This window comes from Plecotus auritus (genome assembly GCF_963455305.1).
Source record: "Plecotus auritus genome assembly, chromosome: 13".
NCBI lineage: Eukaryota > Metazoa > Chordata > Mammalia > Chiroptera > Vespertilionidae > Plecotus > Plecotus auritus.
The window spans coordinates 11,906,653-11,933,359 of NC_137779.1; the positions used below are offsets into that span (position 1 = coordinate 11,906,653).

The 26,707-nt window shown below is 51.8% G+C and overlaps 1 protein-coding gene across 8 annotated transcripts in view; it reads right to left on the reverse strand.

Moving 5' to 3' along the window:
• SH2B3 (SH2B adaptor protein 3) overlaps nucleotides 1–19,679 on the reverse strand; it is a 38,933-nt gene extending 19,254 nt beyond the window's left edge. For 5 of the 8 annotated variants that reach the window (XR_013959569.1, XR_013959570.1, XM_080650598.1 and 2 more), the window contains exons 1-2: nucleotides 19,286–19,422; nucleotides 7,352–8,089 (exon numbers count right to left, since the gene is read on the reverse strand). Coding sequence is in view for 4 of the 8 variants with exons in the window: in XM_080650598.1 (XP_080506724.1) it covers nucleotides 7,352–8,062 (711 nt within the window). In the remaining 4 variants the exon portion in view is untranslated. Of the gene's footprint in view, nucleotides 1–7,351; nucleotides 8,090–19,285 lie in introns of all 8 variants that reach the window. The other 3 variants (XR_013959568.1, XR_013959571.1, XM_080650599.1) reach the window with 3 other exon arrangements.
• Between the last annotated feature and the right edge of the window lie 7,028 nt (nucleotides 19,680–26,707).

Sequence of the window (26,707 nt, forward strand, 5' to 3'; positions counted from 1 at the left end):
ATAGGAGCTAGAACTCCAGCATCAGGCCCCGTACCGGTGAGAGAAACTGAGGCTCAGCCCCAGACCCAGCAGGGCTGGCAAGGCGTTGAGATCAACGGAGCCAACCTAGAGGCCTGGGCACATGGGGAAACTGAGGCCCAAAAGAGCAAAGAGCTGCCCCAAAGAACATGGCCAGCCGGTTATGCTCCATTTGAAAATGGACCCCCAGGTCCCGGGGAGTCTCTGCCCAAGGCCAACTCCCTTGGCCAGTGGCTGCTTCTATCTTCTCTCCCCTGGCACCCCCACCGCCTCCCTCTGCTGAGGCCGGGCTCGGATCCACTCGCAGTGATGCTGGCCTCGCACGGCCAGACCCACTGATTCTGTAAGAGAAACCAAGAACCTGGGTTCTGATGTGATCTCTCTATTTTGTGTTTCTAAATATTGGCAAGTGGGGGAGCGCATCTCAGGCCTGGCCAGGAGCTGGCGCTCTGCACCCTCTGACTTGAGGGAGCTGGTTCAATAGTGTGGAGGGGGCTAGGTAGTGGGGACCCACTGGGATCAGGGGGATCAGAGGGGAGGAAGGTGCCACAGGAAGAGTGGACATGGTGACCGGAGGATCTTCTAGGGCAGAATCATGCCATATTCTCCCGTGGTCAGCCTGATGCCAGAAGACCCAGGCAGCCCCATAGAGTTCCGTAGCGCACTCCAGCTAGGCAGCCCCAGCAAGTGTCTCAGCTTCTCTGGGCCAAAATCCTCCAAGGGTTCACTGATCTCAGTGTAAAACCGAAAATCCTCACCATGCCCCACAAAATCCAGCCCCATCACTTTCCAACCGTATCCCTCCTGCTCCCTCCACTCCAGCCCTTGGCTGCCTGGTTTCCTGGCCCATGCCCACCCCAGGGCCTTTGCACTTGCCCTTTCCTCAGCCTGGGACTCTTACCCAGATCTGTCAAGACTGGCACTTTGTTTCATCTCAAAGGTCACCTCCTGCCAAGGGGCCTTCAATGACCACCTTCTAGTGGAAGCAATCCCTGGGCTCCCCGAGGACCAGCGCCCAGTGGAGGGAGGGCTGCCCCACCTCCCATCCATCTGCAGGGCTGCCACTGAAGCCAGAGAACACAGTGACTTCTCTCGCCCTCTTTGGACCTAGGGAAACAGCCACAGCTGTCTCCTCCAACCTCCTGCAGGCTGTGGCCTCCCCTTACACACTCAGTAGCAAGGAGCTCCCTCCCACCCAGCCCTCAGAATGGCCCTACTTTACAGAGGAGTAAACTGAGGCTCTGAGTGGGGAAGTGACAAGGCCCAGGTCACACAGCTGGTCAGAGGTGGAGCTGGGACCCAACTCCCATGAGCTGTCAGAAGCCTTCTGGGCCTTATCTCTGGGGAAGGGGAGGGGAAGGGGGAGGGGGAGGGAAGACAGGGAGGCCGCACCAGGACTGCTCCCTTTGTGCCTGGGGCAGCCTGGGACCTAGCTACTCTCCCCTGGGTCCAGCTTCTCCACCACCACTGTTGAGCCCTGAGGACTCAGACTGGGGCCCCACCTCAGGGCTCCCCAAAACAGGAGCCTTGACAGGGACCCAAACCAGCACTGGAGATAAATCTGTGTTCTCAGCCCCAGAGTCAATACCATGACAACCATAATAACAACACGAAGGGCGGGTAACACTGAGAGTTTCCCAGTGCCAGGCGCTCAGCAGATGCGCTTCCCAGTTAAACACATGAGCCCCACGATGCGGGAACTATGAATAGGCCCCTTGTACAGAGGAGGAAACTGAGGCTCAGGAAGGTGACGTCACTTGCCTAAGGCCTCTGAGCTGGGAAAGAGCTAATTCATTTTTCCACCCGGGCCCTTTGGACTCCTGACACCAGGTTTTCCACAAAGGTTTATTTTAAGCGGCAGTTTTTTAAAGTGAAGTTTTATAGGGAAGCCCACGCTATCGTGCAGATAAGATGTGTTTGGCCATTATTTGCCCTTGGTGGTGTCACAGCCTCGAGACTTTAAAAGTGATGAGAAAACAAAGTTTTTTTATCTGCACTTGTGTTTTTCCGACAGCTTCAGGCTATGTTTGGAATAAAATGCTTACTCCTCTTGGTTGCCTCTGCCCTCACACACTCCCCCATGCCCCATCTTCCCTCTCTGCTCCCCCAAACTGGCCTTGTCTGTTATTCTTTCTTCAAAACATATGAGACACTTTCCCCTGTCAGGGCTTTGCCCATGCTATTCTCTGCTGGAACACCCAGAGATTCTTAGCTCAGGATTAACATCTCAGTCCCAAGTCACCTTCTCAAGACTCACTGTGAAGCTTTGATATTGAGACTGTGGTGTTGGCATGAGGACAGACACGCTGGCTGATGGAACAGAAGAGTCCACAGAGGGACACTGGGCTTGGGATGAAAGCAGCACTTCAGCAAATAGCACTGGACCGGGAAGAGTTGTGACCCCCACCTCACACCTAACACAGAGCTAACTTGAGATGGATCGTGGTACAAAAGGGGGAGACCCACACCATAAGCTTCTAGAAGACAAGACAAGAAAGCTTCATGACCTGAGTAGGCAAAGGTTTCTTAAAAAGGACACAAAGTCCTAGCTGGTTTGGCTCCGTGGATAGAGCATCGGCCTGTGAACTGAAGGGTCCCAGGTTCGATTCTGGTCAAGGGCACATGCCCAGGTTGCAGGCTCAATCCCCATTAGGGGGTGTGCAGGAGGCAGCCAATCAATAATTCCCTCTCGTTATTGATGTTTCTTTCTTTCTCTCTCTCTCCACCCCCCATCCCACTTCCTCTCTGAAGTCAATAAAAATAGTTTTTAAAAATAAAATATAAATAGGACATAAAAATCATTAACCATAAAGGAAAGAAATTGATAAACTGCACTACATTAAAATTAAGAACTTATATTCATGAGACAGTTTCATTAAAGGAGTAAAAAGGCAATCACTCATACAACTTAACAAAAAGAAGATAAACAACCCAATCAAAAAATGGGCAAAGGACCTAAATAGATACGTTTTGAAAGAGGACAAAAGAAAGGCCAAGAGACATATGAAAACATGCTCAAAGTCACTAATCATCCGAGAGATGCAAATCAAAACAACGAGATACCATCTCAGACCTGTCAGAATGGCTATCATCAACAAATCAACAAACGACAAGTGCTGGCGAGGATGCGGAGAAAAAGGAACCCTCGTGCACTGTTGGTGGGAATGCAGACTGGTGCAGCCACTGTGGAGAACAGTATGGAGTTTCCTCAAAAACCTAAAAATGGAACTCCCATTTGACCCAGTAATCCCACTTCTAGGAATATATCCCAAGAAACCAGAAACACCAATCAGAATATATGCACCTCTACGTTCATAGCAGTACAATTTACAATAGCTAAGATTTGGAAACAGCCTAAGTGCCCGTCAGCAGATGAGTGGATTAGAAAACTATGGTACATCTACACAATGGAATACTACGCTGCTGTAAAAAAGAAGGAACTCCTACCATTTGCAACAGCATGGATGGACCTGGAGAGCATTATGCTGAGCGAAAAAAGTCAGAAAACGGTAAATATCACATGATTTCACTCATTTGTGGACTCTAATGAACAACATAAACTGATGAACAAAAACAGATCCAGAGACAGAGAAGCATCGATCAGATGGTCAAACCTCAGAGGGAAGGTAGGGGAGGGTGGGGGTATGGGGGAGAGATCAACCAAAGGACTTGTATGCATGCATATAAGCCTAACCAATGGACACAGACAATAGGGGGTGAGGGCATAAGCGGGGTTGGGGGGGCAATGGGAGAATAAGGACACATATGTAATTCCTTAATCAATAAAGAGAGAAAGAAGAAAAAAGGCAACCAACCCATATAGGAGAGATGGTATTTACAATACAAAGGAAGTGTATCCAGAATATATAAAAATTCTTACAAATCAATAAGATAGACAACTCAATCAGAACGTGCCTCACGAGTCCAATCCAATGTCCACTGACCATGAAAAGGTGCTTAACCTCTGAGACATTAGGCAAAGGCAAATGAAAGCCGCAGTGAGACGCCAGTACACACCCACTGGAAGGGCTGAAATGAAACTCACAGTTTAGAATTTTCTTACCAAGTTAAACTGCACTTACCGTATGACCTGGCAAGCCCCCTTCTAGGACTCTCCCGGAGAAATGGAAATATTTGTCCACACAAAGAGCTACCTGAGCTTTTACAACAGCATTATACGTTAAAGTCCCAAAGTGGAAACGACCCAAATATCCATCAGTGGGTGAATGGGTAACTAATTGGGGTGCACATGCAACAAAATGCCACTCAGTGGTGAAAAGAAACAACCCATGGAGAACATGGACAATCTCTAAAACATTATGCTGAGCAAAAGAAGCCAGACATAAAAGGCAGCATGCCATGATTCCACTCACAGGAAGTTCAAGAACAGAGAAATGTAGTCCATGGGGCAGGAGTCCGTTACTGACTGAGGGAGATACACTCACACACTAAGAGTTTAAGGTGCACATCCCACACTTTGGATTCTTTGACCACACCCCGTCCCAAGCACCAAATTAGGGCCCCTCCATTATCCTCACAGCGGCCCCACTGCTCAGCCTCTAGGACACAGTATCTATATATATAAAAAGCTAATATGCTAAGTGTCTGACCATCCGGCCAGTCACTATGACACGCAATGACCACCAGGAGGCAGATACTCAACGCAGGAGCTGCCGTGATGCACACAGAGAAAGAGCTCCGCAGACCTGGCACCTACAAAGCAACACTCAGCTTCCCCCAAGGGGGACACAGGCCCCACCACCACCCCAATGTGACACCCCAACAAATCACAGCCAATGCTGCCAAGACCCCATGGCGCAAAATGTAGCCCACAGCCCAGCCCGGAAATGGTAGCTGTGGGTGCCAGGTAATGACGTCACGTAGCAACGCCCGGCTTCCTCTCCCTAGCGACTAGCCTCCTTGCAGTTTCTTCAGCCCAGGAACACGACTTGCTTTACAGCCAGGTACAAACATTTCACTCTTTAACCAAATGTCTGTGAAGCGTTTTCTCGTGCCTCATCTCATTTGATCCTCACAGAAGTCATGGAGTAAGTAGATAGGAGACTCGGTGGAATCCTATTTTCTTTTCATTAGCCGGAAAACAGAGATTTAGAAAGCTTAGAAACTTGACCTGACTGAAAAGAAGTAAGAAATGGTGGACCTTGAAAATGATTTCAGGTTTTCTCACTGCGTAGAATATAGTCAAACACTGCTGCAGTTAAATATCTTATCCTTTGTTCTCCCTGCATGACCTACAATAATAATCTGCATCGTGTTGATATCTACTGCTGTGTTGCTGACAATTACCTGGAAGAGAAGTTGGGGTGCTTCACTGGAAAAAGTTGAGCTACATCAGAAAGCAGGTCTAGCCCAGACCGGTTTGGCTCAGTGGATAGAGCGTCGGCCTGAGGACTGAAGGGTCCCGGGTTCGATTCCGGTCAAGGGCATGTACCTTGGTTGCAGGCACATCCCCAGTAGGAGGTATGCAGGAGGCAGCTGATTGATGTTTCTCTCTCATTGATGTTTCTAACTCTCTATCCCTCTCCCTTACTCTCTGTAAAATATCAATAAAAATATATTAAAAAAAAAAAAAAGAAAGCAGGTCTAATTAAACAAGTTTATATCTATAAAAGGCTAAGCTGACTCCTGCATGCACGACACATATAAAGCTCTTGCTGGCACCCATCACACGCGTGTTTCCATCTTTCCTTGTTGATCGTGAATTTGGTTGACTCTTCTATTATAGAGAAAAGGTGAATAGTGATATTAAAATATTTCTTCTAATTAATTTCCTTTCAATGTGCATGAATTTGTGCACAGGGCTTCTAGTGTATTTGTAATCCATGCTCTCTTGTAGTTTATTCCTTCAATAGCCCCCACCACCCACCAGTTCCCCCTGCACCTGGCATGTGCCTGGTACATAGCAGGTGCTCAGTAAATAAATATTGTTGAACAAATGAGTAACTGTCAGTCTCCTGACCTAGACTGTGACCCTGAAGGCGAAGATCAGGTCTGCTTTGCTCCCTCAGCAAGTTCCTAGCACCCAACAGGGCCACAGAGAGAAAGGAATTAGAGAAAGCCGTGAGATCCCAGCAACCTGACACACCCGAGAAGAGAAGCACAGGCGTGGGAACACGGACCCTGCGGCCGTACTGCACAGGTGGGATTCAGTTGGTTACAAGGGAAAAGGCACAACTGTTAAAACCCGAAAGAAAACAAGACACCCACAAAGTATGGGGGTGCAAAGGAATTCCATGATGGTTTTGAACCCCTAGAAAACCTCCTATTTTTCATAGTCAGTTTGTGTCAGGGCCTTTTTAAAAAATATATATTTTTATTGATTTCAGAGAAGAAGGAAGAGGGAGAGAGAGAGAAACATCAATGATGAGAGAGAATCACTGGTGGGCTGCCTCCTGCACGCCCTACACTGGGCATGGAGTCCACAACCCAGGCATGTGCCCCGACTGGAAATTGAACTGTGACCTCCAGGTTCATAGGTCCATGCTCAACCAGGAGCCACCCGCACTGACAGGCCCCTGTACTAACCTGCCACAGCCCAGGTGCCACCCAAATGGTGTCCCTGGACATTCTACAAAACCCCTCCCTGGTGCCCCTCAAAACCCTCGAAGTCATCAAAAAACAAGAGAAGCCTGAGAAACTGTCACAGCCAGGAGGCGCCCAAGGAGACCTCACAGCGGAATCTAATACAATCATACGGTATGCTGGAGCGGAAACGGCACATTAGGGGGAAAATAGCAAAAGAGCAAAATCCAAAGAAACCTCAAAGCTTCGTTAACAGTAATGACCAATATGGGTTCCTTATGGGAAAATAAACCATCTTTTCTGTCAAAGAAGGGAGTTTAGGCGGCCGCCATTTTGGCCGTGTGACCCGCAGCTCACATGGGGGCCGCCATTTTTAAACTGCAAATGTCAACCCCTTCCTTTAAATTAGCCAGTCAGTCGCGCAAGACTTCGAGCCTCAGCTCTTCCATCGGGAATGAGGGACAGGTCCCCTGCGGGGGGTGCCGTCGGCTCAGGGTGCTTGCTTCCAGGCTCTGTGGGCAGCACCCTTCTGCAGAAGTCAAGGTGTTTGCCCTGCTGCCTGGCTCCCGGGTATGCCTTGTGTCCTACCAGGACCCCAGGTTTGGGGGCTCGCCTTATTTCTAAAAAGTCGCTATGGCGAAGGCACACCAAATGATTCTCAAAGGAAAGGTTCCGTTTTTGAAAAGGTATACGGTACTTCCCTCGCACTTGGCGGCCACCTGCTGGAAACCAGGCCCCGCCCTCATGTCGCCTCCAGGCCGCTGAGCGGACGCGCGTGCGCAGTGCTTACCTTGGGCGGGTCGAAGAGCTCCAGCCCGCGGTCTGCACCGCCGGCGCCTTGGGCGCGCAGGGCCAGCCGCCCGCGCTGCCAGCGCGCCCCGCTGTCCATAGAGGCCTCGTCGGCCAGGCTGTAGCGCAGCACGGCCTCCTTGAGAACCTCAAGCGGCGGCTCCCGGGCCAGGCTCCAGGGCAGGAGCTTCCGGGCCAGGCTGGGCTTGGCCCGGGTCTCCCCTGCGGCCCCAGCCGCAGGCAGCTCCCCAGCCGAGCGGCGGCGGATGATGTGGCGAAGACTATGGCGCAGGTGCTGGAGGGCGCAGGGCACCGGTGGCCGTGGCGGGGCCAGTTCCTCTGAGCTGCGGGCCTTGGGCAGGGCAGGGGCGGCGGGGCCTGGGTCGGGCTCGGCTGGAGGCGCCTCGGCCTTGGCTGGGGGCCCGCGGCCCGCCTCCCGGTAGTCACGAGCCGGTGGTCCCGGCGCCCGGCCCTGGCGCACCTCGCGGCAGAAGTAGAGCTGGAAGAGGTCGGTGAACTGCAGCGACACGAGCTCGGCGCGCAGCGGCGTGTGCTGCGGGTGCTCTCGGACGAAGAGCCAGTATTGCCGGGCCAGCTCTCGGGCCGTGGCCACCGCGTGCAGCTCGCAAAACTCGCTCCAGCCCCGCGGGGCCGCGGGTGCGGATGAGGAGGCGGAGGGCGCGGAGGAGGGCTGCAGGGTGGGCCCGTTCATGGCGGTGACGAAGGTGGAGTGGCCAGGCTGAAAGACACAGTGGGATAGGCAACAAGGAGTGAGCAGACAGGTGAGAATTGACCAATTAAACACACCACCAGCGGCTTGTCATTCACCAGGCACAACGTCAAAAATCGCGCCCCACACTGGGGATCAAACTGTGACTTCCTGGTTCACAGGTCCACACTCAACCACTGAGCCACGCTGGCCCAGAGTCACACAAAATGTTAACTCCCACGGCTGGGAATCTTTTTAAAAGAAAGGGCTTATTAGGCCAGATGGCTAGGTAGGAAAGACAAATGTCCTGAGCCCTGAGTTTTGCAAGTTTTTATACATCAAGGGTGTGGGTGTGGGTGGGGGTGAGGGGTTAAGTCGATCTGAAAGGATTTACATTAGCTATAGCCAGAGGGGATGGGGAAATGATGCAAACACCCCCACCCACACCCACCGGGAAGAAGGGTTTGCTCCTGCGGGTAGCAGATTAGAAACTTCATGTGTAAATTAGAAGCGGAGGCTCCTGGCGTTCAATAATCACGGAAATAGCCACTTGGAAATTAATCCTAAATTTCAACAGTTACACAGGAATGAATGTGAGCAGTCTTTCCTCAGAGCTGGCCCACAGCTGTAACTGCTCTGTCTCACTAGATTGTTGTAATTTTTTAAAAAAATATATTTTATTGATATTTCACAGAGAGGAAGGGAGAGGGACAGAGAGCCAGAAACATCGATGAGAGAGAAACATCGATCAGCTGCCTCCTGCACACCCCCACTGAGGATGTGCCCGCAACCAAGGTACATGCCCTTGACTGGAATCGAACCCGGGACCTTTCAGTCCGCAGGCCGACGCTCTATCCACTGAGCCAAACCGGTTTCGGCTGTTGTAATTTTTACAGTGGTTCTCAACCTTTCTAATGTCGCGACCCTTTAATACAGTTCATGTTGTGGTGATGCCCAACCATAAAATTATTTTTTTAAATATATTTTTTTTATTGATTTTTTACAGAGAGGAAGGAAGAGTGATAGTCAGAAACATCGATGAGAGAGAAACATCGATCAGCTGCCTCTTGCACACCTCCCACTGGGGATGTGCCTGCAACCAAGTTACATGCCCTTGACCGGAATCGAACCCGGGACCCTTCAGTCCGCAGGCTGACGCTCTATCCACTGAGCCAAACCGGTTTTGGCCATAAAATTATTTTTGTTGCTACTTCATAACTGTAATTTTGCTACTGTTATGAATCGTAATGTAAATATCTGTGTTTTCCGATGCTCTTAGGCTCTACTAGCAGGGTTGCCTAAGACCCACAGGTTGAGAACCGCTAGCAGGGTCGCCTAAGACCATCGGAAAACAGATATTTACATTACAATTCATAACAGTAGCAAAATTACAGTTATGAAGTAGCAACGAAAGTAATTTTATGGTTGGGGGTCACCACAACATGAGGAACTGTATTAAAGGGTCGTGGCATTAGAAAGGTTGAGAACCACTGACTTAGAACATCTCAGGTTTTTTTTTATTGTCACAACCTATACGCCCATCAGTCAGAGAGTGGGTGACCCCAGCAGGCTGGAATATTCTGCAGCAGTGGGAAAGGATGTGGAAGATCCACACCACCACCTAGGAGACATCTCCAAGGTACACCATGAAGCAAACAAAGCAAACCACACAACAATACAAACTGCAGTCCTGTTTACACACACACACACACACACAACCGAACTGCCCATTCTGTGAGTGTATGTGAGTGGTGGGCGAGAAAGGTGCGGCTGGAGCAAACCCGTCCAGAAACAGTGGGGACCTCTGGGAGGAACAAGAATTGGGGAGCAGGGGGAATGTGCTGAAGGAAGACTTACTATTTGTCTCTAGGAATGTGGTTAAGAACACAGAGACTGTTCGACAGATACCCTGTATGCCGTTGTTTCCGAGTTGCCTAGCAAGAATTTTCTTGCCATGTACTTCTGGCTCTTCCTGACGATCTGTAAATCGCCCCTTCTCACTTATGAGATACAATACCCACCTCCCTTTTGCTTTGTCAAAAAATGTCTTATATATCCAATGTTGCCTCACTGTCTTAGGAATTTCATGCTTATGTGAATTCCCCATGAGCATGAATTCAACCTTTGATTTTCTCCTGTTTAAAAAAAAAAAGGAGAGAGAACACAGAGCCTGGGTTCAAATCCCAGCACCACCACTTACTAGTTGTGTGACCGTGGGTGAGTTCTTTGATTTCTCTCTGCCTTAGTTTCCTCACCTGTAAAATGGGGACCATGATTATACCTATCTCATAGGAGTGTATGAAGATTGAGTTAATTAATGTAAAGGCCTCAGAAACAAAGAAAAGCTTAATAAGGGTTGGCTGCTTTTATTGTTATTTAAATGTTAGAGTGTATTATTGCCAATAAAAACAAATATTAAAAAATGAATAAAAAGGAATTGACTAGGCTCACAAGAGGTGCAAAAATATTTCCTGCTCCAGTGGAGGAATGTCAGGGCAGTCAACCCTTGGCCACCCATCCCAGCTGGGGCTCCCTTCCATTCCACCTCTTATGTCCTTCCCCAGGCACCTGGCCATCAAAGGGCAGAAGCCCCCCAACCCTCTGCTGTCCGAGGTGCTGAACCCTGGAGCTCTCTAGTTACCATCAGGACTGGCTTTCCAACTAAACTAGGCTGGGCTCAGGCCCCCATTGGGGACACATAATCATGGCTGCTCGTTCACCTCCCCAAAAACTGTATTATTGAGGGCCTACTATGTGCCAGGCACTGTGGTAGGCCTTGGAGATACAACAGTAAACCAGACAGAAATGCCTGTTTTCCTGGGGCTACTTTACACACACGTGCTCACATACATACACACGTATGTGCTGGTTGTGTGGCCTCTGACACCTGACTCAAGTCTGTCACACTGGCAGCAGTATGGTATCGACCACATAAGGTGGTTGTAAAGAGTCCTTGAAAACGGAACTCAAATGTCAAATGGAGATTGGAACCTTCAAAATGGATTCTTTCACCCCACCATCTCCAGGCCCCGGTGGTGACCCTGGAGCTGATCAAGCAGGACACCCCAGTCGGGAGGGTGCTGTGCACACAGTTGACATTTTTGCACATCACAGTGTCCTGGGCACCTTTGCACATAGTAGGTAACCAGTAAAAGCAGCCAGGCAGAGGGAGGGGAAAGGAGCCACATGTGCCCTTGATCACCACACTGCCAAGAATACAAGCCCTGTGGCCGAAGGGGGGGGGGGGTTTACCTGCACATATGGGTGACATGGACCCTGGTGTACCCCACATCCATGCCTTGACACATGTGAGGCAGGTACTGTCTTCACAGTTTGGGGGAACCAGAGAGCTCTCAGGTGCCAGACCCAAGCTCCTGCCCCACCTACGGGACCCTGTGGGATCTTCCCCACTTGCCCCAGCTGCCCCTAGGTGACCATTCATGCCCCTCTGCCCTGCCTGCTCTCAGTCTGCCTTCAATCTCACACAAAAGAAGCCTTCCCTTAGCCCACCCCCCAGTCACATCCTGACCTTGTTCGGCACATACTTAGCAGTGAAGATTATGTAATTAGCTCACCAAACCGAGCTCAGTGAGGCCAGGAGCTCCCCATTCTATGCCCAATTCCTAGCATATGGCAGGAGCTCAATAAATGCCTGTTGAATGAATACAAAAGTTCAGCTGAATTGGCAACCTCTGGCTCTTCTGGTAGACACATGGCGGCCAGCACCCACCAATGGCCCAATCCTCCCATGAACCCTGGGCCTGTCTGCCTGTCCCTTTGCCTGGAACGCCTGTCCCTGTTCACCCCAGGCCAAACCCTGCAGTTGTGTCCACTCCAAGCTGTGTTCCTGCCCAGGCGATGGCAGGCCATGGCCCCCATTCCAATTTCTCCATAAGAGTGACGTGTACTGAGCCCTTGCTATACCTCACACATTTTTCTAACTACCCTTGCAAAACATTAACTCTCCCAAGCTTCATGACAATACTTGGAGGTAGGGCCAATAACTGCTCCCATTTTATAGATGGAGAAACAACACAGAGATCATAATAATCTGGCCACTCAGTGTACACATGTACACACACACGCACGCACGCATGCACTAGTGACCCGGTGCACAAAATTCGTGCGGGGGTGGGGGGTTGTCCCTCAGCCCAGCCTGCACCCTTTCCAATCTGGGACCCCTCGGGGGATGTCTGACTGCCAGTTTAGGCCCGATACCTGTGGGATTGGGCCTAAACCAGCAGTTGGACATCCCTCTTGCAATCCGGGACCGCTGGCTCCTAACCAGTCACCTGCCTGCCTGCCTGCCTGATCGCCCCCAACTGCCCCCTATGCTGGCCTGCTTGCCCCAATTGCCCCCCCTGCCGGCCTGCTTGCCCCTAACTGCCCCCCCCACCAGCCTGATTGCCCCAACTGCCAGCCTGCTCTCCCCCAACTGCCCCCCCCGACCAGCCTGATCACCCCCAACTGCCCTCCCCTCCTGGCCTGATCGCCCCTAACTGCCTCTGCCTCAGCCCTGCCACCATGGCTTTGTCCAGAAGGTCTCCCAGTCTAATTAGCATATTACCCTTTTATTAGTATAGATAATTTTTTATTTTAAAAAGTGTACTAGTTCATGCTGTCTATGTGTCCTGTTCTATTCCAAACACTTTGCATTTATCACTTGTTTATTCCCCTTTGGAGGGGGAGTCCTAACATTATGCCCATTTTATAGTTGAGAAAACGAGGTGTTAGAGGAGTGGCTTGCCGGGGTCACAGGGAGTGAGGGGCAGAGCTGGGATTAGAACCCAGAGCTATGCGCACAGTGGACTGAGAGGCCCTCCCATTCCTGCCCACTCCCAGGGCCTGGCTAGAGCAGGTACTCTAGAAATACCAGCTGTATGAATTAATGAACCCCTGTGGTTGAGATGGGCTGCCAAACCACACTCTAGAGCAGCCGTGGGCAAACTACGGCCCGCGAGCCGGATCCGGCTGTTCTATCCAGTTCTCTTGCTCTCCCCTCCGCTCCTTTACTTTGAATTTATATTAGTTCACACAAACACTCCATCCATGCTTTTGTTCCGGCCCTCCGGATTGCCCCAACTGCCAGCCTGCTCTCCCCCAACTGCCCCCCCCCCACCAGCCTGATCACCCCCAACTGCCCTCCCCTCCTGGCCTGAACCCATTGTGGCCCTCGAGTCAAAAAGTTTGCCCACCCCTGCTCTAGAGTCATCCTCTTGACCCAGAAGGACTGATAGAAAAGGCAGTGGGGCTCTGGAAAACCCATCGAGACTGCCCCCCACCTCCAGATGACCTCTCCGTGGTGGAGCTACCATTCAAATCTGAGGTCACCTCCTCGCCGGGTGATGCAGAAGAGGGGCTTCCCTTTCTGAGCTTCAGTGTCCCCATCTGTAAAATGGGCTGGTGTTCTCTTGGCATTCGCTAGGAGTATTCTAGGGACTGAAGTCTGTGGGGTGCTTGGCACAGGGCTCAAGAAACAAGTGGCTGTTACCATTTTATTACTATTATTGTTAGAAAATAAAGGTGGCAGCTCCAGAGAAGGCCAGGCCTGCCTGCCACGAGAAGCCACAGGGAGAGTCTGGCCTGCTGGGCTGGGCTGGGCAGGGGGCATCACGGGAACTGAACAAAAGGCCTTCTCAGGGGAGAAGCGGCTGCTCCAGTCAGGAAATGGCCAGCTGGAGCACTCAGCTGTGGCCTGAACCAGGGAGGGGGTGGTGCTGGGGAGGTTTCCTGGCCCTGTGGGTGGCCAGGCCACAGGAAGGTGGTCTCCTTCTTGGGCCTCAGCCCAGGTGGTAGCTGTTTATTGCGCACTTACTATGTGCCAGGCATGGAGGATGAGCAACTGATTAGATCATGCCAACCCTGGGATCAGGGGCAAAAAGCAATTATTAATCACCTGGAAGTTCCCATGAGCATCTGGGAGCCTGGACAGCCAGAGGGATGAACAGTTTCCACACAGGGGTCCCCCACACACCTGCTCAGCCTACTCTTCTAAGACAGTGAGTTCCCAGTTGTGGGGGAGGGCTCCAGGATTCCCTCAAATCCCCACAGCCAACACATGGAGATGATGACAGCTTCGTCCATGGCCATCCTCGGGTCAGGATAGGGATGGGTCTGCCTCCAGGACCTCAAGTTCAGAACAACCATGTCCACTGGCTGAAGTCTTAGCCTGTTGTCTGGTGTCCCCTGTTCAGGCATCTCCATGCTAAGGAACCCTAAAGCCTCTACCAAGTCAGGGAGATATCAGGCTCTTAAACAGCTGGGAATCCTGGCTCTGAGTTGTGAGGCCCATGACCCCAGAGATCGGGGCTCTCAGACTCTCCTCCATCCAATCAGCCTGAGTAATGTAATCTCAGCAAGCTAACACTTCCCTTTTAATTATCAGGCCCAGGTGCAGAGAAGGCCCTTCCCCACTGTGGGAATTCCACCTGCCAAGGCTTGAGGAGGATATTTTAAATTGTGGTAAATGAAGTTAAAATGAGCCAGTCTTAGCCTCTACTGTCCCCTAGGTCAGTGGTCGGCAAACTCATTAGTCAACAGAGCCAAATATCAACAGTACAACGATTGAAATTTCTTTTGAGAGCCGAAAACCGACTTCTGCGCATGGGCCACGAAGTTTCAATCGCACGGTACCTGCACGCCCGCACTTGGTATTTTGTGGAAGAGCCACACTCAAGGGGCAAAAGAGCCGCATGTAGCTCGCGAGCCGCAGTTTGCCGACCACTGCCCTAGGTACACAGCACCACTGGCCCCAGCTCACAGATGCTTGGGCAGGAAGTCTCAAACCATCTGAGACACCTCCTCCAGGGAGGCCTCCAGGTTGACTCCAGGCCACACGGAGCATTTCTGTCTTTCCCACCCACAGCACTTTCTACAGGAGCCCAGACCCTCTGCCAAGGAGCCCTAAAGAGTTGGGGGATTCCCACACACTTCCTGGCAGACGTCCTGCTACCCTTTCACAGCATTCAAGCTGGCAAGGCTATGGAAAAGTATCTTGGAAGTAGGGAACAAAAGTTCTGGGGCCCCAGGGAGGCTGAGGTGGGGTCTGCCCAGGCCCTTGGCTGCCAGCCCTGATGCACTCTCTTGGGTCACCTAGTGCTCAGGGACATTTATCAGCCCAGTACAGTCTGCCAGACAGGAAATGTCCTTTGCTTCCTCTGCCTCTACCCCCAGTCTGACACTCCGGACCCCAGCTAGGCTTGGGGAGGTGGGGAAAAACAGGGACCATCCCCCCAAGAATGGGCAGTCCTTTCCAAACCCCACCGCCTCCCAGTCCCAGCATGTGACTCCTGCCTGTTAACTGCCCCAGCTGGAGGGGAGAAGGGTGGGACCCTAACAAGGGGAAGCATCTCAACAAGCTCCCCACCCCAATCAGTGGTACCCTCAAAACCCACCCACTCCTCTGCCTCTCCCCACATTCATCATCCTCTCTGGGGCCTTCCTGTGAACTAGAATTCAAAGACCAGATTCCTTGCCAGTCCTCTATGTCCACCTCCCCCAATCGCATTTCCAGTCCCCTGGTCCCCCAAGGCCAGTCTCCCCCCCACCACACACCCCCTCCCACCACCGTCAGGCGCCCTGTGAGTCAGCTCCCGGTGAGCCGGGCACAAACTTCCTCCCTCCCAGGCCTCCCTGGGGACAAATGGGGCAGTGGCAGGCTCCCCCTGGCCAGCCAGGGTGGGGGCCCACATCCGGGCAGGCCCCCAGAGGCTCCCGGGCAGCTCACAAGGAAGCCTGTGGCCCAGCCCCCATCGCCGACCCCTGACAGGGTGGCGTGGGAGGAAAAATCTTCCAGCCATCTGCTCAGCTGCCGGGTTTCCGGCCTGGGCGGGCCAAGGGACGCCAGGAGGACCTGCTCTCTCTCCCGGGGAAGTGCCCCTTGCCCTGCCGGGAGGAAGGACGCTGGCCAGTGGGACCCTGGAGCCCTGACCAAGGAGAGCTGGTCACCCAGGCTTCAGGGCCTAAACAAGCAGTATCCAGCTGTGGCCTTTGGACCTGCCTAGTCCCCAAGGGCCCCCAGGCCCCCAAAAGCCAGGGAGCTGGGGCACAGGGCTCCTGGGTCCAATTAGACCTGACTCAGCTAGTGACCCCAGCTGAGTCACTTCCCCTGGGCAGCCTGCCCGCCTCAGTTTCCTCGGGGAGGACAGGCAGCTGGGAACAGGGTCTGGCTGGGAACGAGCAACTTGCATTACACCTTTGGACTCTGCGAGGCGGCTTCTCCTGTCTGCCAGTTGGAAGCAGCTTCCTGCCCCACCCAGTCCCAAATACTGAACAACCAGGGCCCGCTAGGGATTCTTTTCCCTGGAAACCTGGCAATTCAGTGCCAACCCCCTCTTGGGCATTAATAGCAGTAGCTCCCACTTACTGATCACTGACTGTGCCAGGCATGTGCATGCCTCTTATTGTGTAGTCAGTTGTACTCTCATGTCCTAGATGAGGAAACCCGTGGCTCAGAGAGGTTAAGGGACATGCCCAAGGTCACACAGCCGTCGAAATTACACCCAACACTCTGTGCCAAGCTCATACACTGGAACATGAGCTCATATACAAGCTCATACACCTTGGAGAGGCAGCGATTCTTGGCTCCCTATGGGCAAGTGAAGCCCAGACAAGTTAGGTAACTTGCCCAAGGCCTCACAGCTACAAGCTAGCAGAGCCCATATTCGGCTTCAAAGTCCACGCTGCTACCAGGGAGAAGTAGGAAATTAACAGGAAAGGCCTCTCAGTTAGTAATAACAATAACAATAATAATAATATCTATTGAGTGCCAGGCCCAGCACTAAGTGCTTTATATGCCCTGTGTCTGCCACTCAAAGTGAGTGGGGGTTTAGGACTGGCAGCGGGAGTGCCTCCAGCCCCACCCCCCTCTGCTCAAGGAGAAGTTCCACGCAGGAGATGGAGGGTGTTCCGGGGTGGCACAGCTGGACCCAGCCATCCAAAGGGCCCCACAGACTGAACTACTGCAGAGCTACCTGCCCAGCACCTGCTGGGCCCAGGCAACTGCCATATCTGGAGTGGCTCTCCAGAATCTGATTTGTATTAGAAAGTCCTATCAGAGAAGGCTCATGCCCAGGGTTCAGAAAAGTGGGGAGCAGGAGAACCTGGTAGGAAAACAAGCAGAGCTAACATCATGACAAACAGTGTAAGGACAACCTCACACTGTTATTATTCCTCCTCCTGATCACACCATTGTAATCAGGTGAATTCACTCATTTATGGCTCCAAAGACCCTAAGAAATAGGTACATTCCCATTTGACAGGTGAGAAAACTGAGGCTGGGGTGCTTAAGCAAGGTCTCATAACCAGGAAGCACCATCTGCTCCTCCTGCCTGGGTCTTCAGAATTCTTTTCCCCAAGATTCAGGAAACCTCGGAGCTTCCATAGCCAGTAACACTAATGATGGCCGTGATAAAATCACCACCTCCACCTATAATTGAACCCTTTCTCTGCCAGGCAGCAGATGCTTCTCATACACTGGCTCATTAAGTCTCTACCACAAACCTGTTATTACCCCATTTAACATAATGGGAAGCTGAGGCTCACGAGTGTCACCTGCCCCCCCTCCTCAGTTGGAAAGAGGCAGAGAGAGATTTGAATCTAAGCCTCCAGGATGCTCCTCGGCCACTGCTGAGCCCCTGAAGGTTCTCGGACCCCAGCAGTAAACACCTCAGTCCAGCCCCTTCCCAGCCTAGCCTCGGCCTCTGGAGCCCACAGGGACTCCAACAAGTTCTAGGAATGTTCACCCTTTGGCTCAGAAGGATTTTCCCTCCCAGAGGGGGGGTTGTGGGAAAAGGCTCAGAAAACGTGTATTAAAAACCCTTCCAATTTCCCCAACAGGCCCTGGCCTCTCATCCGCTGACCCCCAGGCAGCCCAGGCGGCTTCTGCCTGCTCTCCCCCAATTAGGGCTGGATTCCAGCCCCCAGAGGTCCCAGGAGCCTACAGAGCTGTTTCCGCTCTGGCAGCCAGGTCAGTGATGGTAAATCCAGACACAACTCGCACCCACAACCTGGAGACTCCTGCGCCCACTGCCCTGGCAGGGCCCTGTGGCTGGACTACAAGTGGGAATGCAGAATGGGCTGGTGGTCCGTCTGAGCCTGGCAGCTGGTAGGTGTCAGGGGATGCTCACCTCCAAAGCAAGCGGGGTGCGGATCAGATCTCAGCCCTCCTGCCCCCAAAGCTGGACCTTGGCCCTGCAGACACTGCATTGCCAGGCCCTCTCCCCTGAAGCCCCTGCCCGCACCCCAATTTCACTTCCTCCCACCAGGGCCGCCTGGCCATGTCCCTCCCTGGAGGCCCCCAGCTGCAAGCAGTGACCTCCTCACCTACATCATAGTGGCCCCGGGAATGGGGAAGAGAAACAGGAGAATGAGGAAACTAAAGAAATAAAGAAGCCGGACAGGCAAATACAGTTCCTCAAATGTAGTCCCCATCATTCCAAAAGCCCCAGTGGCCAAAGGGAGGAAGGGGATTTCTTCACGGGGCATTGAAGGCCTCTGAGATACCCTCCCAGCTCTGCTGATCTATCAGTCCAATGCAGGCCCTACACCCCCCCTTTTTTTTTTTTGGTGGGAGGATTCCTCAGAAGCCTCGGGAGCCCCAGGTCCTGGTTGTGAGGGTCCTAGACCAAAGAGACCTGGGTCTGGGACTTTCTAACCCTTGTGAACCTCTAAACTCAGTGGCATGGGGGTACTTGACCCCAATCACCCCCACAATGCAAGGAGTGGGGAAGAGGGGCTTCCAAAATCGGGGTGCTACCCTGGTAGCCTTATGGCCTGGCCTGGGAGAGAGGAGAGGTTGGCTGCGCTGGAGGGCTCTTCCATTCTCACAGCCTCAGTTTGACTACTTTCACTTTCAAGGTCGCAAACGGTGACCCCCGACCCTTCCTCACCAGGCACAAGTTGAGCGGGAATGCTGCCCTCGACGGGCTGGGCTACCTTAAGAGGTGGACTGGGGTGTTAGCCATACCCTCTCTCAGCACCTCCGTCACCCCCTCGGCTACCCCCATTACATCCCCAACACGTGTGTGGGTGGGTGGGGGTGTCGCCGGGAGGGTGAAACAAGCTGGAGAAGGGTCACCCCGGAACACCTCCATGCGAGTTAGCTGCAGGACAGTATTTTAGGCTGCTGTGAGTGCGCAGACACTGGACAGACTGTACATGGGCCTCCTACTCCCCCAATAAAGCCCTCCCTTCCCCAAGACGAGAGCGCTGGAGAGGCGGGCTTACCTGAGAGAGAGGGGGTCCGGGCCCGGCCGGCCCATGGCGTCGCGCGCCCCTGACCCCTCGAAATCACGAGGGGGCGGGCGGGCCCCCGCCCCGGGCACGTTCTCTCCCGCGCGCCGGCTCCTGGCTCGCGGCTCGCTCGAGCGGGGCTCAGGCAGGAAACCCGGGCTCGGAAAATGGCCAGCGTCTCATCATTTCCGCCGCCAGTGCTTGACAGTTGCGGGAGGATGCGCCCCCGGGCCGCCGCCGGGGAAACTTTGCTGCTGCCGCCACCGTTGCCAGCGCGGGCCGCGATAGTCCAGGCGGGCGGCCGGGCGGAGGCGGTGGCCCGAGCCCATTCCGCCCCGCGCCGTTATGTAAAGAGGAACCGGCTGTGCTAGCAGAGCCCGGCGGGGGAGGGCGGCCACGACAGGGGCGGGGCCGGTCCTGGGCGGGGCCACGCGGAGCCCGCCCCTGTTCGACCGCGAGCCAGACTCAGCCAGAGGGGGCGGGGCTGAACATGGCCCCGCCTACCAGCCCTGCTTCCCGAGGCTGACCAGGTCCGAGAGTCTCGAACGCGAGCCGGACGAGAGGCGGGGCCTTGCTAAGCCACGCTCCTCTCTCGCCCACCCGAGTTTGCCTCGCGCAGCCTAAAGAAGGGAATGAACGACCCGAGGGGCTGGACAACTCTGGCCCCGCCCACGTAGCGCCTGCCTACCACCGAGTGCCTCAGCCGGCGGGGGCGTGGCCAAGTGGGGGAGAGGCGGGGCCTGAGGCGGGGCGGGGCCGAGCCGCTCAGCCTGGAGGGGGCGCGGCCCTGCCTACTCGCCCCCCCCCTAACAGGGCCTTATCAGCACGCGCGGGTCCAGCCGGTGCAATAGCTACCGCAGCTTTCATCATCGCCTGGGGAAGGATCCCAACCCCACCCGGCCCCCGCACCCCCAGCTCTGCTCTTGCCTCAGCCCGTGCCTCTATCCGACCACCCGTCACCCCACTCCAGGAGTGCATCTTTTTCCAGGAAGCTCTCCCGGACCGCTGGCTCCCATGTCCTTTGGGCCTCCCTCTCTGCTCTCCCCCGGACTACTTTCATTTTCTGTATGGGCCTTATGTGGGGTGAGATTGACGGTGGGGGGTCCCCCCTAGTCTGAGGTAGAGCATAGGCTCAGCCAGCCTTCCTCCAACACTTGGGAGGAGGGAGAAGAATGCCTATTCTTCTCTCCCTCCCAACCGGAAACAAGTCGCTCACGCCCCCAGCTACCCGGGGCCACATCACCCCTTCCCAGACAGCTTAGTGCTCCATTTCACTGCCTCCCCCTCTTACTAGTCTTGGGCAAATGACTAGACTTCTCCATACCTCAATTTCCTCATCTATGAAATGGAAACCATACGAGAGTACCCACGCCATTGGGTTCCTGTGAGGATTAAATGAGTTTAATGCATTAAAGCAGTTAGCATGGAGTTTTGCCCCAGGGAAAACACTACCACATTAAGGGGTTCCCCGGAAAGGGGGGATTTCCAGACTCCACCCAGATGGGGGGAGGGACGGTGGGCTGAAAAATTCTTGTAACTTTGAAGGAACTGGCCACAAACATGTGCTTTCCACAAGTATGTATTAAATATCTACTGACTGGCAGGCTCTATTCTAGGTGCTGGGGACACAGCAGTAAACAAAACAGATATCCCTGCTCTCATGGAGCTAACATTCTGGTGGGGGATGAAGAGCAAAAATAAATAACTGGGATAATGTATTATGAAGATGACAATACAATTACAGGATGGAGAGTGGAAAGACGCTGTCTTAGACTGGAGGTTCAGGAAGGACCTCTCTGAGGAGCTAACATTGGAGCTGAGAGCACATCTCTGCCCCACCCCAAAGCAAGTAGGATCCAGGCATGATAAGGTCTGAGGGAAGGATATTCCAGACCAAAGGAACAGCAAGTGCAAAGGTCCTGAGGTGGAAAGAAGCGTGGTGTGTTGGAGGAAAGTCAAGAAGGCAGTGGCGACACCTAGACTGATGGGAAAAGATGAAGCTGGAAAGGCGGGTCCATTACCTAGAGACTGGAAGATAGTGGTAGCAAGTCTGGGATTTCTCTTTTATATATATATATATATATATATATATATATATATATATATATTTTATTGATTTTCTACAGAGAGAAAGGGAGAGGGATAGAGAACCAGAAACATCGATCAGCTGCCTCCTGCACACCCCCTACTGGGGATGTGCCCGCAACCAAGGTACATGCCCTTGACCGGAATCGAACCCGGGACCCTTCAGTCCGCAGGCCGACGCTCTATCCACTGAGCCAAACCGGTCAGGGCTGGGATTTCTCTTGAGGGCAATAGGGAGCCATGGAGTGTTTTGAGCCGAAGGGTCCGTTTAACTTTGGATTTGAGCTTCATAGTCCACAGTTGGCAACCCATTAGGAGGGAACCCCAGTGATTTTCACACCCATGTGAGGATGTGGGACAAGGGGGTGGGGAGACAGGTATGAGGGAAGCCTAAATTATTCACCCTGTATTAGTATCTCTTTATTACATTTGGGGAGACTGAGGGCCAGAGAGAGCAGTTACTTGCCTGCAGTCAAAGAGCTGCCAGGTGATGCCAACAGAGCTGCCAGGTACACAGCAGTTGTCAAATGGTTGCTGAAATCTGCCAGCCACAAGCACTTTCCCTCTCACTGCCCAGACGGCAGTTCTGCTGACTTAAATGGAGACTTGTGGTTCTTCCCCTTTTTAATCACCGTGCAAGCCTTCTCTCGAGCCAGATTTCTCTGAGGCCCAAAGTGGTTTTCTTTCTCGCTTAACTTTTCACGAGCGTCCCCTTCAGAACCAGCTTCTTGTTTCAATGCTCTCTGCAATAGAGACTTCTCATTTTGTGATTTTCCTTAGAAAGGCAAATGGTTTACAACGAATAGCCCTTCCATCGCCTTACCTTGCCCTAGATTTGAAAGCATCTAGCTCAGAGCAGCGATTTCTTCTCCCGAGGCTGGCTGACTGGGGCTCCTTCCACTCCACAGGTTGCTAGGGCCCAAAAGAGAAAGAGGTTTATTTGAACTCCCCATACAAGCAAGGTGGTCTGAAGGGAGCAGGTCCCACAGCCCTTCCTTCCAATGGAAGAGAGCACCTGCTGCCTGCCAACTCCCAGGGGCCAGAGACTCTCAGGATTAATAACAAAACAATGGTCGATGGCAATATTAATAAGTACTTATTAATACCATTAGTAGTAACATTAATAACTAACATTAACAAAATGGAGGTTAAGATGTACAGGATTAACAATAAATGGGTTGATAACAATAAATATAATAATGTAACAATAGTCAGCAGGTCTAATTAACAATAATAGTAACTATTAACTATTACAGGATTAATAGCAAATATAAAATAACAGTAGGATATTAGTAGCAATAATAAATAGGATAAAAGTAGGTCAGGGGTTAATAGTAATAATAGGAACTAATGGTTATAGGATTAATAATAATAAATATAACATAACAATAGGTTAGTAATAAGATTAATAATAAATGCAATGTAATAATATAATCATAGTTAACAGTTCTAGGACTAACAATACAGCAATTAATAGTTATAGGATTAATAATAAATATGAGAATAACAAAAAGCTAGCACAGGATTAACAGTAACAGATATAACACTATAATTATACTAGTTAACAGATATATGGTTAATCCTACGAGTAACAGTTTTGGAGGCATGCTTGATGCCAGGCATTCCTCCACACTAGTGCTGACAAATGGAACTTTCTGTGATGATGGGAATGTTTTATCTGGGCTGTCTGATATGGTCAGGGGCTATAAGCACTGCAAATGTAGCTCGTGTCACTGAGGGATTGGCTTTTATAACTTTATTTGATGTTGATGAATTAAAACTTAAGTAGCCATGTGAGGCTGCAGCTGAAAGGCACTGTCTGTGACCAGACAGCTAGCTCTCACCCGACACTGAATCTGCTGACCTCTTGCTTTCGGACTTCCAGGCTCCAGAACAGTGAGAAATAAATCCCTGTTGTTTCTAAGCCACCCAGTTTCTGGTATTTCATTATCGCAGTACGAACAGACTAAGTCAGAAAAACTGGTATCGAGAAGTGGGGGTGCTGCTGTAACAAATACCCAAAAAGGTGGAGGCAGCTTTGGAACTGAGTAATGGGTATGGGCTGGAAGAGTTTTGGGGTACATGCTGGGAGAAGCCTGTATTGCCATGAACTGACCACTAGGGCAATTCTGGTGAGGGCCCAGGAAGAAAAGAGGAGGGCTGCAGAAAAAGATGTCCAAGATGATGGAAGAATGACCCAGGGGCATTTTGGAGGCCACAGGGCTTCCCTCCCATCACAAGCCTATAGTATAAGGGCCTTTGTGGCAGGAGGATTTTAAAGGAGAAGCTGCCCCTGCCGCTCTGCTCAGGTCTGTGCTATGCCCAGAAAAGCTGTGGGGGGTGTGGCTGTCTCCACCTAGATTTCTGAAGAGCTGCCAGCAGCACAACCCAGGCAGAGGGCCACCTCAAGGGTGGGGCCGTCTCTGAGCGCCCTCATCAGAGCACTCTCCAGCAGAGTCATGGGGGCGGGGCTGCCCCTGTGCCGCCAGGCTGGTAGAGCCACCTGCTTACAAGCCCAGCCCTGGAACCCTGCTGCCAGAGCTTTCCCTAATAAAGCCATGGATGGGCACAGAGCCTTCAGAGGCAGAAATGCCATCCTGGTGTGGCCAGAGGTAGGATTCCCCCAGCTCAGTGGGTCCAGAAGGTGGGACCACAGTCCCAGCAGGCCTGGAGGGCAGAGCACCTAGCCGAAAAGCCTTAAGGATTTGGACTTCTCAGGACCTGCCACTCCTTTCTTCCTTTCTATGTCTCCCTTTTGGAATGGAAATGTCTATCCTATAATGGCCCACCATTGTATTTGGAAGCACATAATATGTTTGATTTCACAGGAAGAGAGGAATTTACCTCAGAATGAATGGTTGTACATTGAGTCTCATAACTGATTTAGATGCGATTTTGTATTTAAATTTTTAAAATTGATTTTTAGATAAAGAGGAAAGGAGAGTGAAACATTGATTTGTTGTCCCACTTATTTATTCATTCATTGGTTGCTTCTTGTATGTGCCCTGACAGGGGTTCCCGCAACCTTGGCCCTATTGGGATGATGCTCTACCCAGCCAGGGCAAGACTTTGGATTTTTTTAGCTACTAAGTTAGGGAGTAATTTGTTACACTGCACATAACTAATACCAAGTTTGAGACGACTCTGGGGGTGCCTCTGATTCTACAATTGCCTGGCCTAGCCGGCGTGGCTCAGTGGTTGAAGTGTGCACCAAGCTGAGACCATCCCAGGCAATATTATACCTTCCCCCTCCCCACCGTCCCCTCCCTCCCCGCCCCTCCCCGGGAGGACTTTGCTATGGATTTCCTCATTTTTCAGATGAGGAATCTGAGGCACAAGAACAGCGAAGTGATGTGTCCAAAGTCATGCAACCGGTTAAGTAACTGAAGCAGCTGTTCCGGGCCTAAGGCCTATCTGATTGCAGAACTCCAGCTCTTCACTACCTACTATGCCCAAATAACAATAATGGTGATGGTAATAACGGAATTAATCATTATTAGAGCATTATGTGCCAGGCACTATTTTGAGGGCTTTACATGGATCAACTATTTAATCTTCCCAACAACTGTATGAAGGATAGAATGTTATTTCTCTCCATTTGACAGAGGAGGAAACTGAGGCACAGAGAGGTGACATGACCTGCCAAGTCACAAGGCTGGTAAGCGGCCCGGCAGAGATTTACACTCAGTCTCTACAATTATGCCCTTGGCCCCGTGGCCGCGCTCACCAGCCCAGCCCACAGGCCCCCAGCCCAGCCCCTCTTCCGCCAGCGGAATCTGGTTTCTGCGGGGAAGTGACTCAGTGGCTTGAGGCCCCACAGATAATTATTCACTTCCAATCCCGGTAATTAAAGACCCTAATGGCTCCACAGGGGACGGAAAACCTAGTTACTCCAGCGGTCTCCGCCTCTGCCCGGGTTCTGCATGGGGCGCACGAACTGGCTGGGCTCAAGCTTGGCCAGAATCCCAGGCTGCGGGCCCTGCGGGCGGCAGCCGGCTTGCGCGGGGCTCTAGCGCCTCCTAGTGGCCGCGGGGTGGTGGAGGCCTGGGGAGTGGCTTCCTGGACGGCCTTAGGCTTCTAGCCTCGCAGCTATCCTCTGCCTGGAACCTCTCGCTCCTGGATCCGTCCACGCTTCCTGGAAGCCTCCCAGGTTCCAGGAATGATGCCTATGATCCACCATCAAACAGCTATCGAGGCCAAGAGCACGGATTTGGGGCTTGGTTTAATGCCTGTCTTTCTTTCTTTAGCGCTGGCTCTGTCACCCAGGGCAAGTGACTTGGGCTCTCTGAGTCTTAGTTTCTTCATCCATAAAATGGGAATAAGGGATGAACTTACCTTATAGAATTGTAGTGAAAATTAAGTAAAATAATTCATGTAAGAGCTCAATAAATGCTATTATTATTATTAATTTCCGAGGCACAAATCTCTTGGAAATTAATGTGCCATGTCTCTTCCCAGCTCTCCATGGTTCCCATTACCTTATAAATAAAGTTCAGACACCTCAGCCCGACATTCCAAACCCCTTCACAGTCTCAACCCCAAAGACCTCATCTCATGACAATATCCACCAAATACCCTACACCAGACTTCTTTTTGTCCCATTTTATGTTTCCAGACCTTTGCTCATACTGTTCTCACTGCCTGATATTCCCTTTCCCTTTCTTCTGCTTGGAAAATTCCTCTTCATCCTTTAAAACCACCTGAAATGTGACCTCTGCCTGAAGTCGACCCTGGTTGCCTCCTCTGTACCAAGCCTCTAAGGGCTCGGAGAGGGCTTGTCCCTTATGGTGAAATTACTCATTGCTTTGTCTGTGTTATACCCCTCAAAACTTTTTAGTTTTTAATTCATATTTTAAACTAAAATGGTTAAATTATAAATTTCCCCCAAGGACCCTATATTTTGATGTTCTTAACCTGCAGATACTGACTTAGTTGTTTTTAAACCTTTCTATTACTCAAAGATGTTTGAATTGCCAACCAAAATTTGTAAGCAGAAACAGAACAAAACAACAAACCTGTAACAGGAGAAGGTAGTAACACCTGGCAGTTACTGCGTACTTACTATGTGGGGATGCTGTTCCGAGGACTTTATGTTATTACCTGAAGGGGCAGCAAGGTGTAGACTCACACTCCAGACTGCCTGGATTCAAATCCACTTGTTCGTTGCATAAGTTCAGGCAAGCCATTTCGTCCTGGTTTCTTTACCTGTAAAATGGGGGTGGTGATTAGTCCTATTTCTCAGTGTTGTCAAGAGAAGCAAAACACACAGTAAGTGTTCAGTAAATGTTACCTGTTGTTCTTGAAATCCTTCACAAAATCTTATGTGATGGA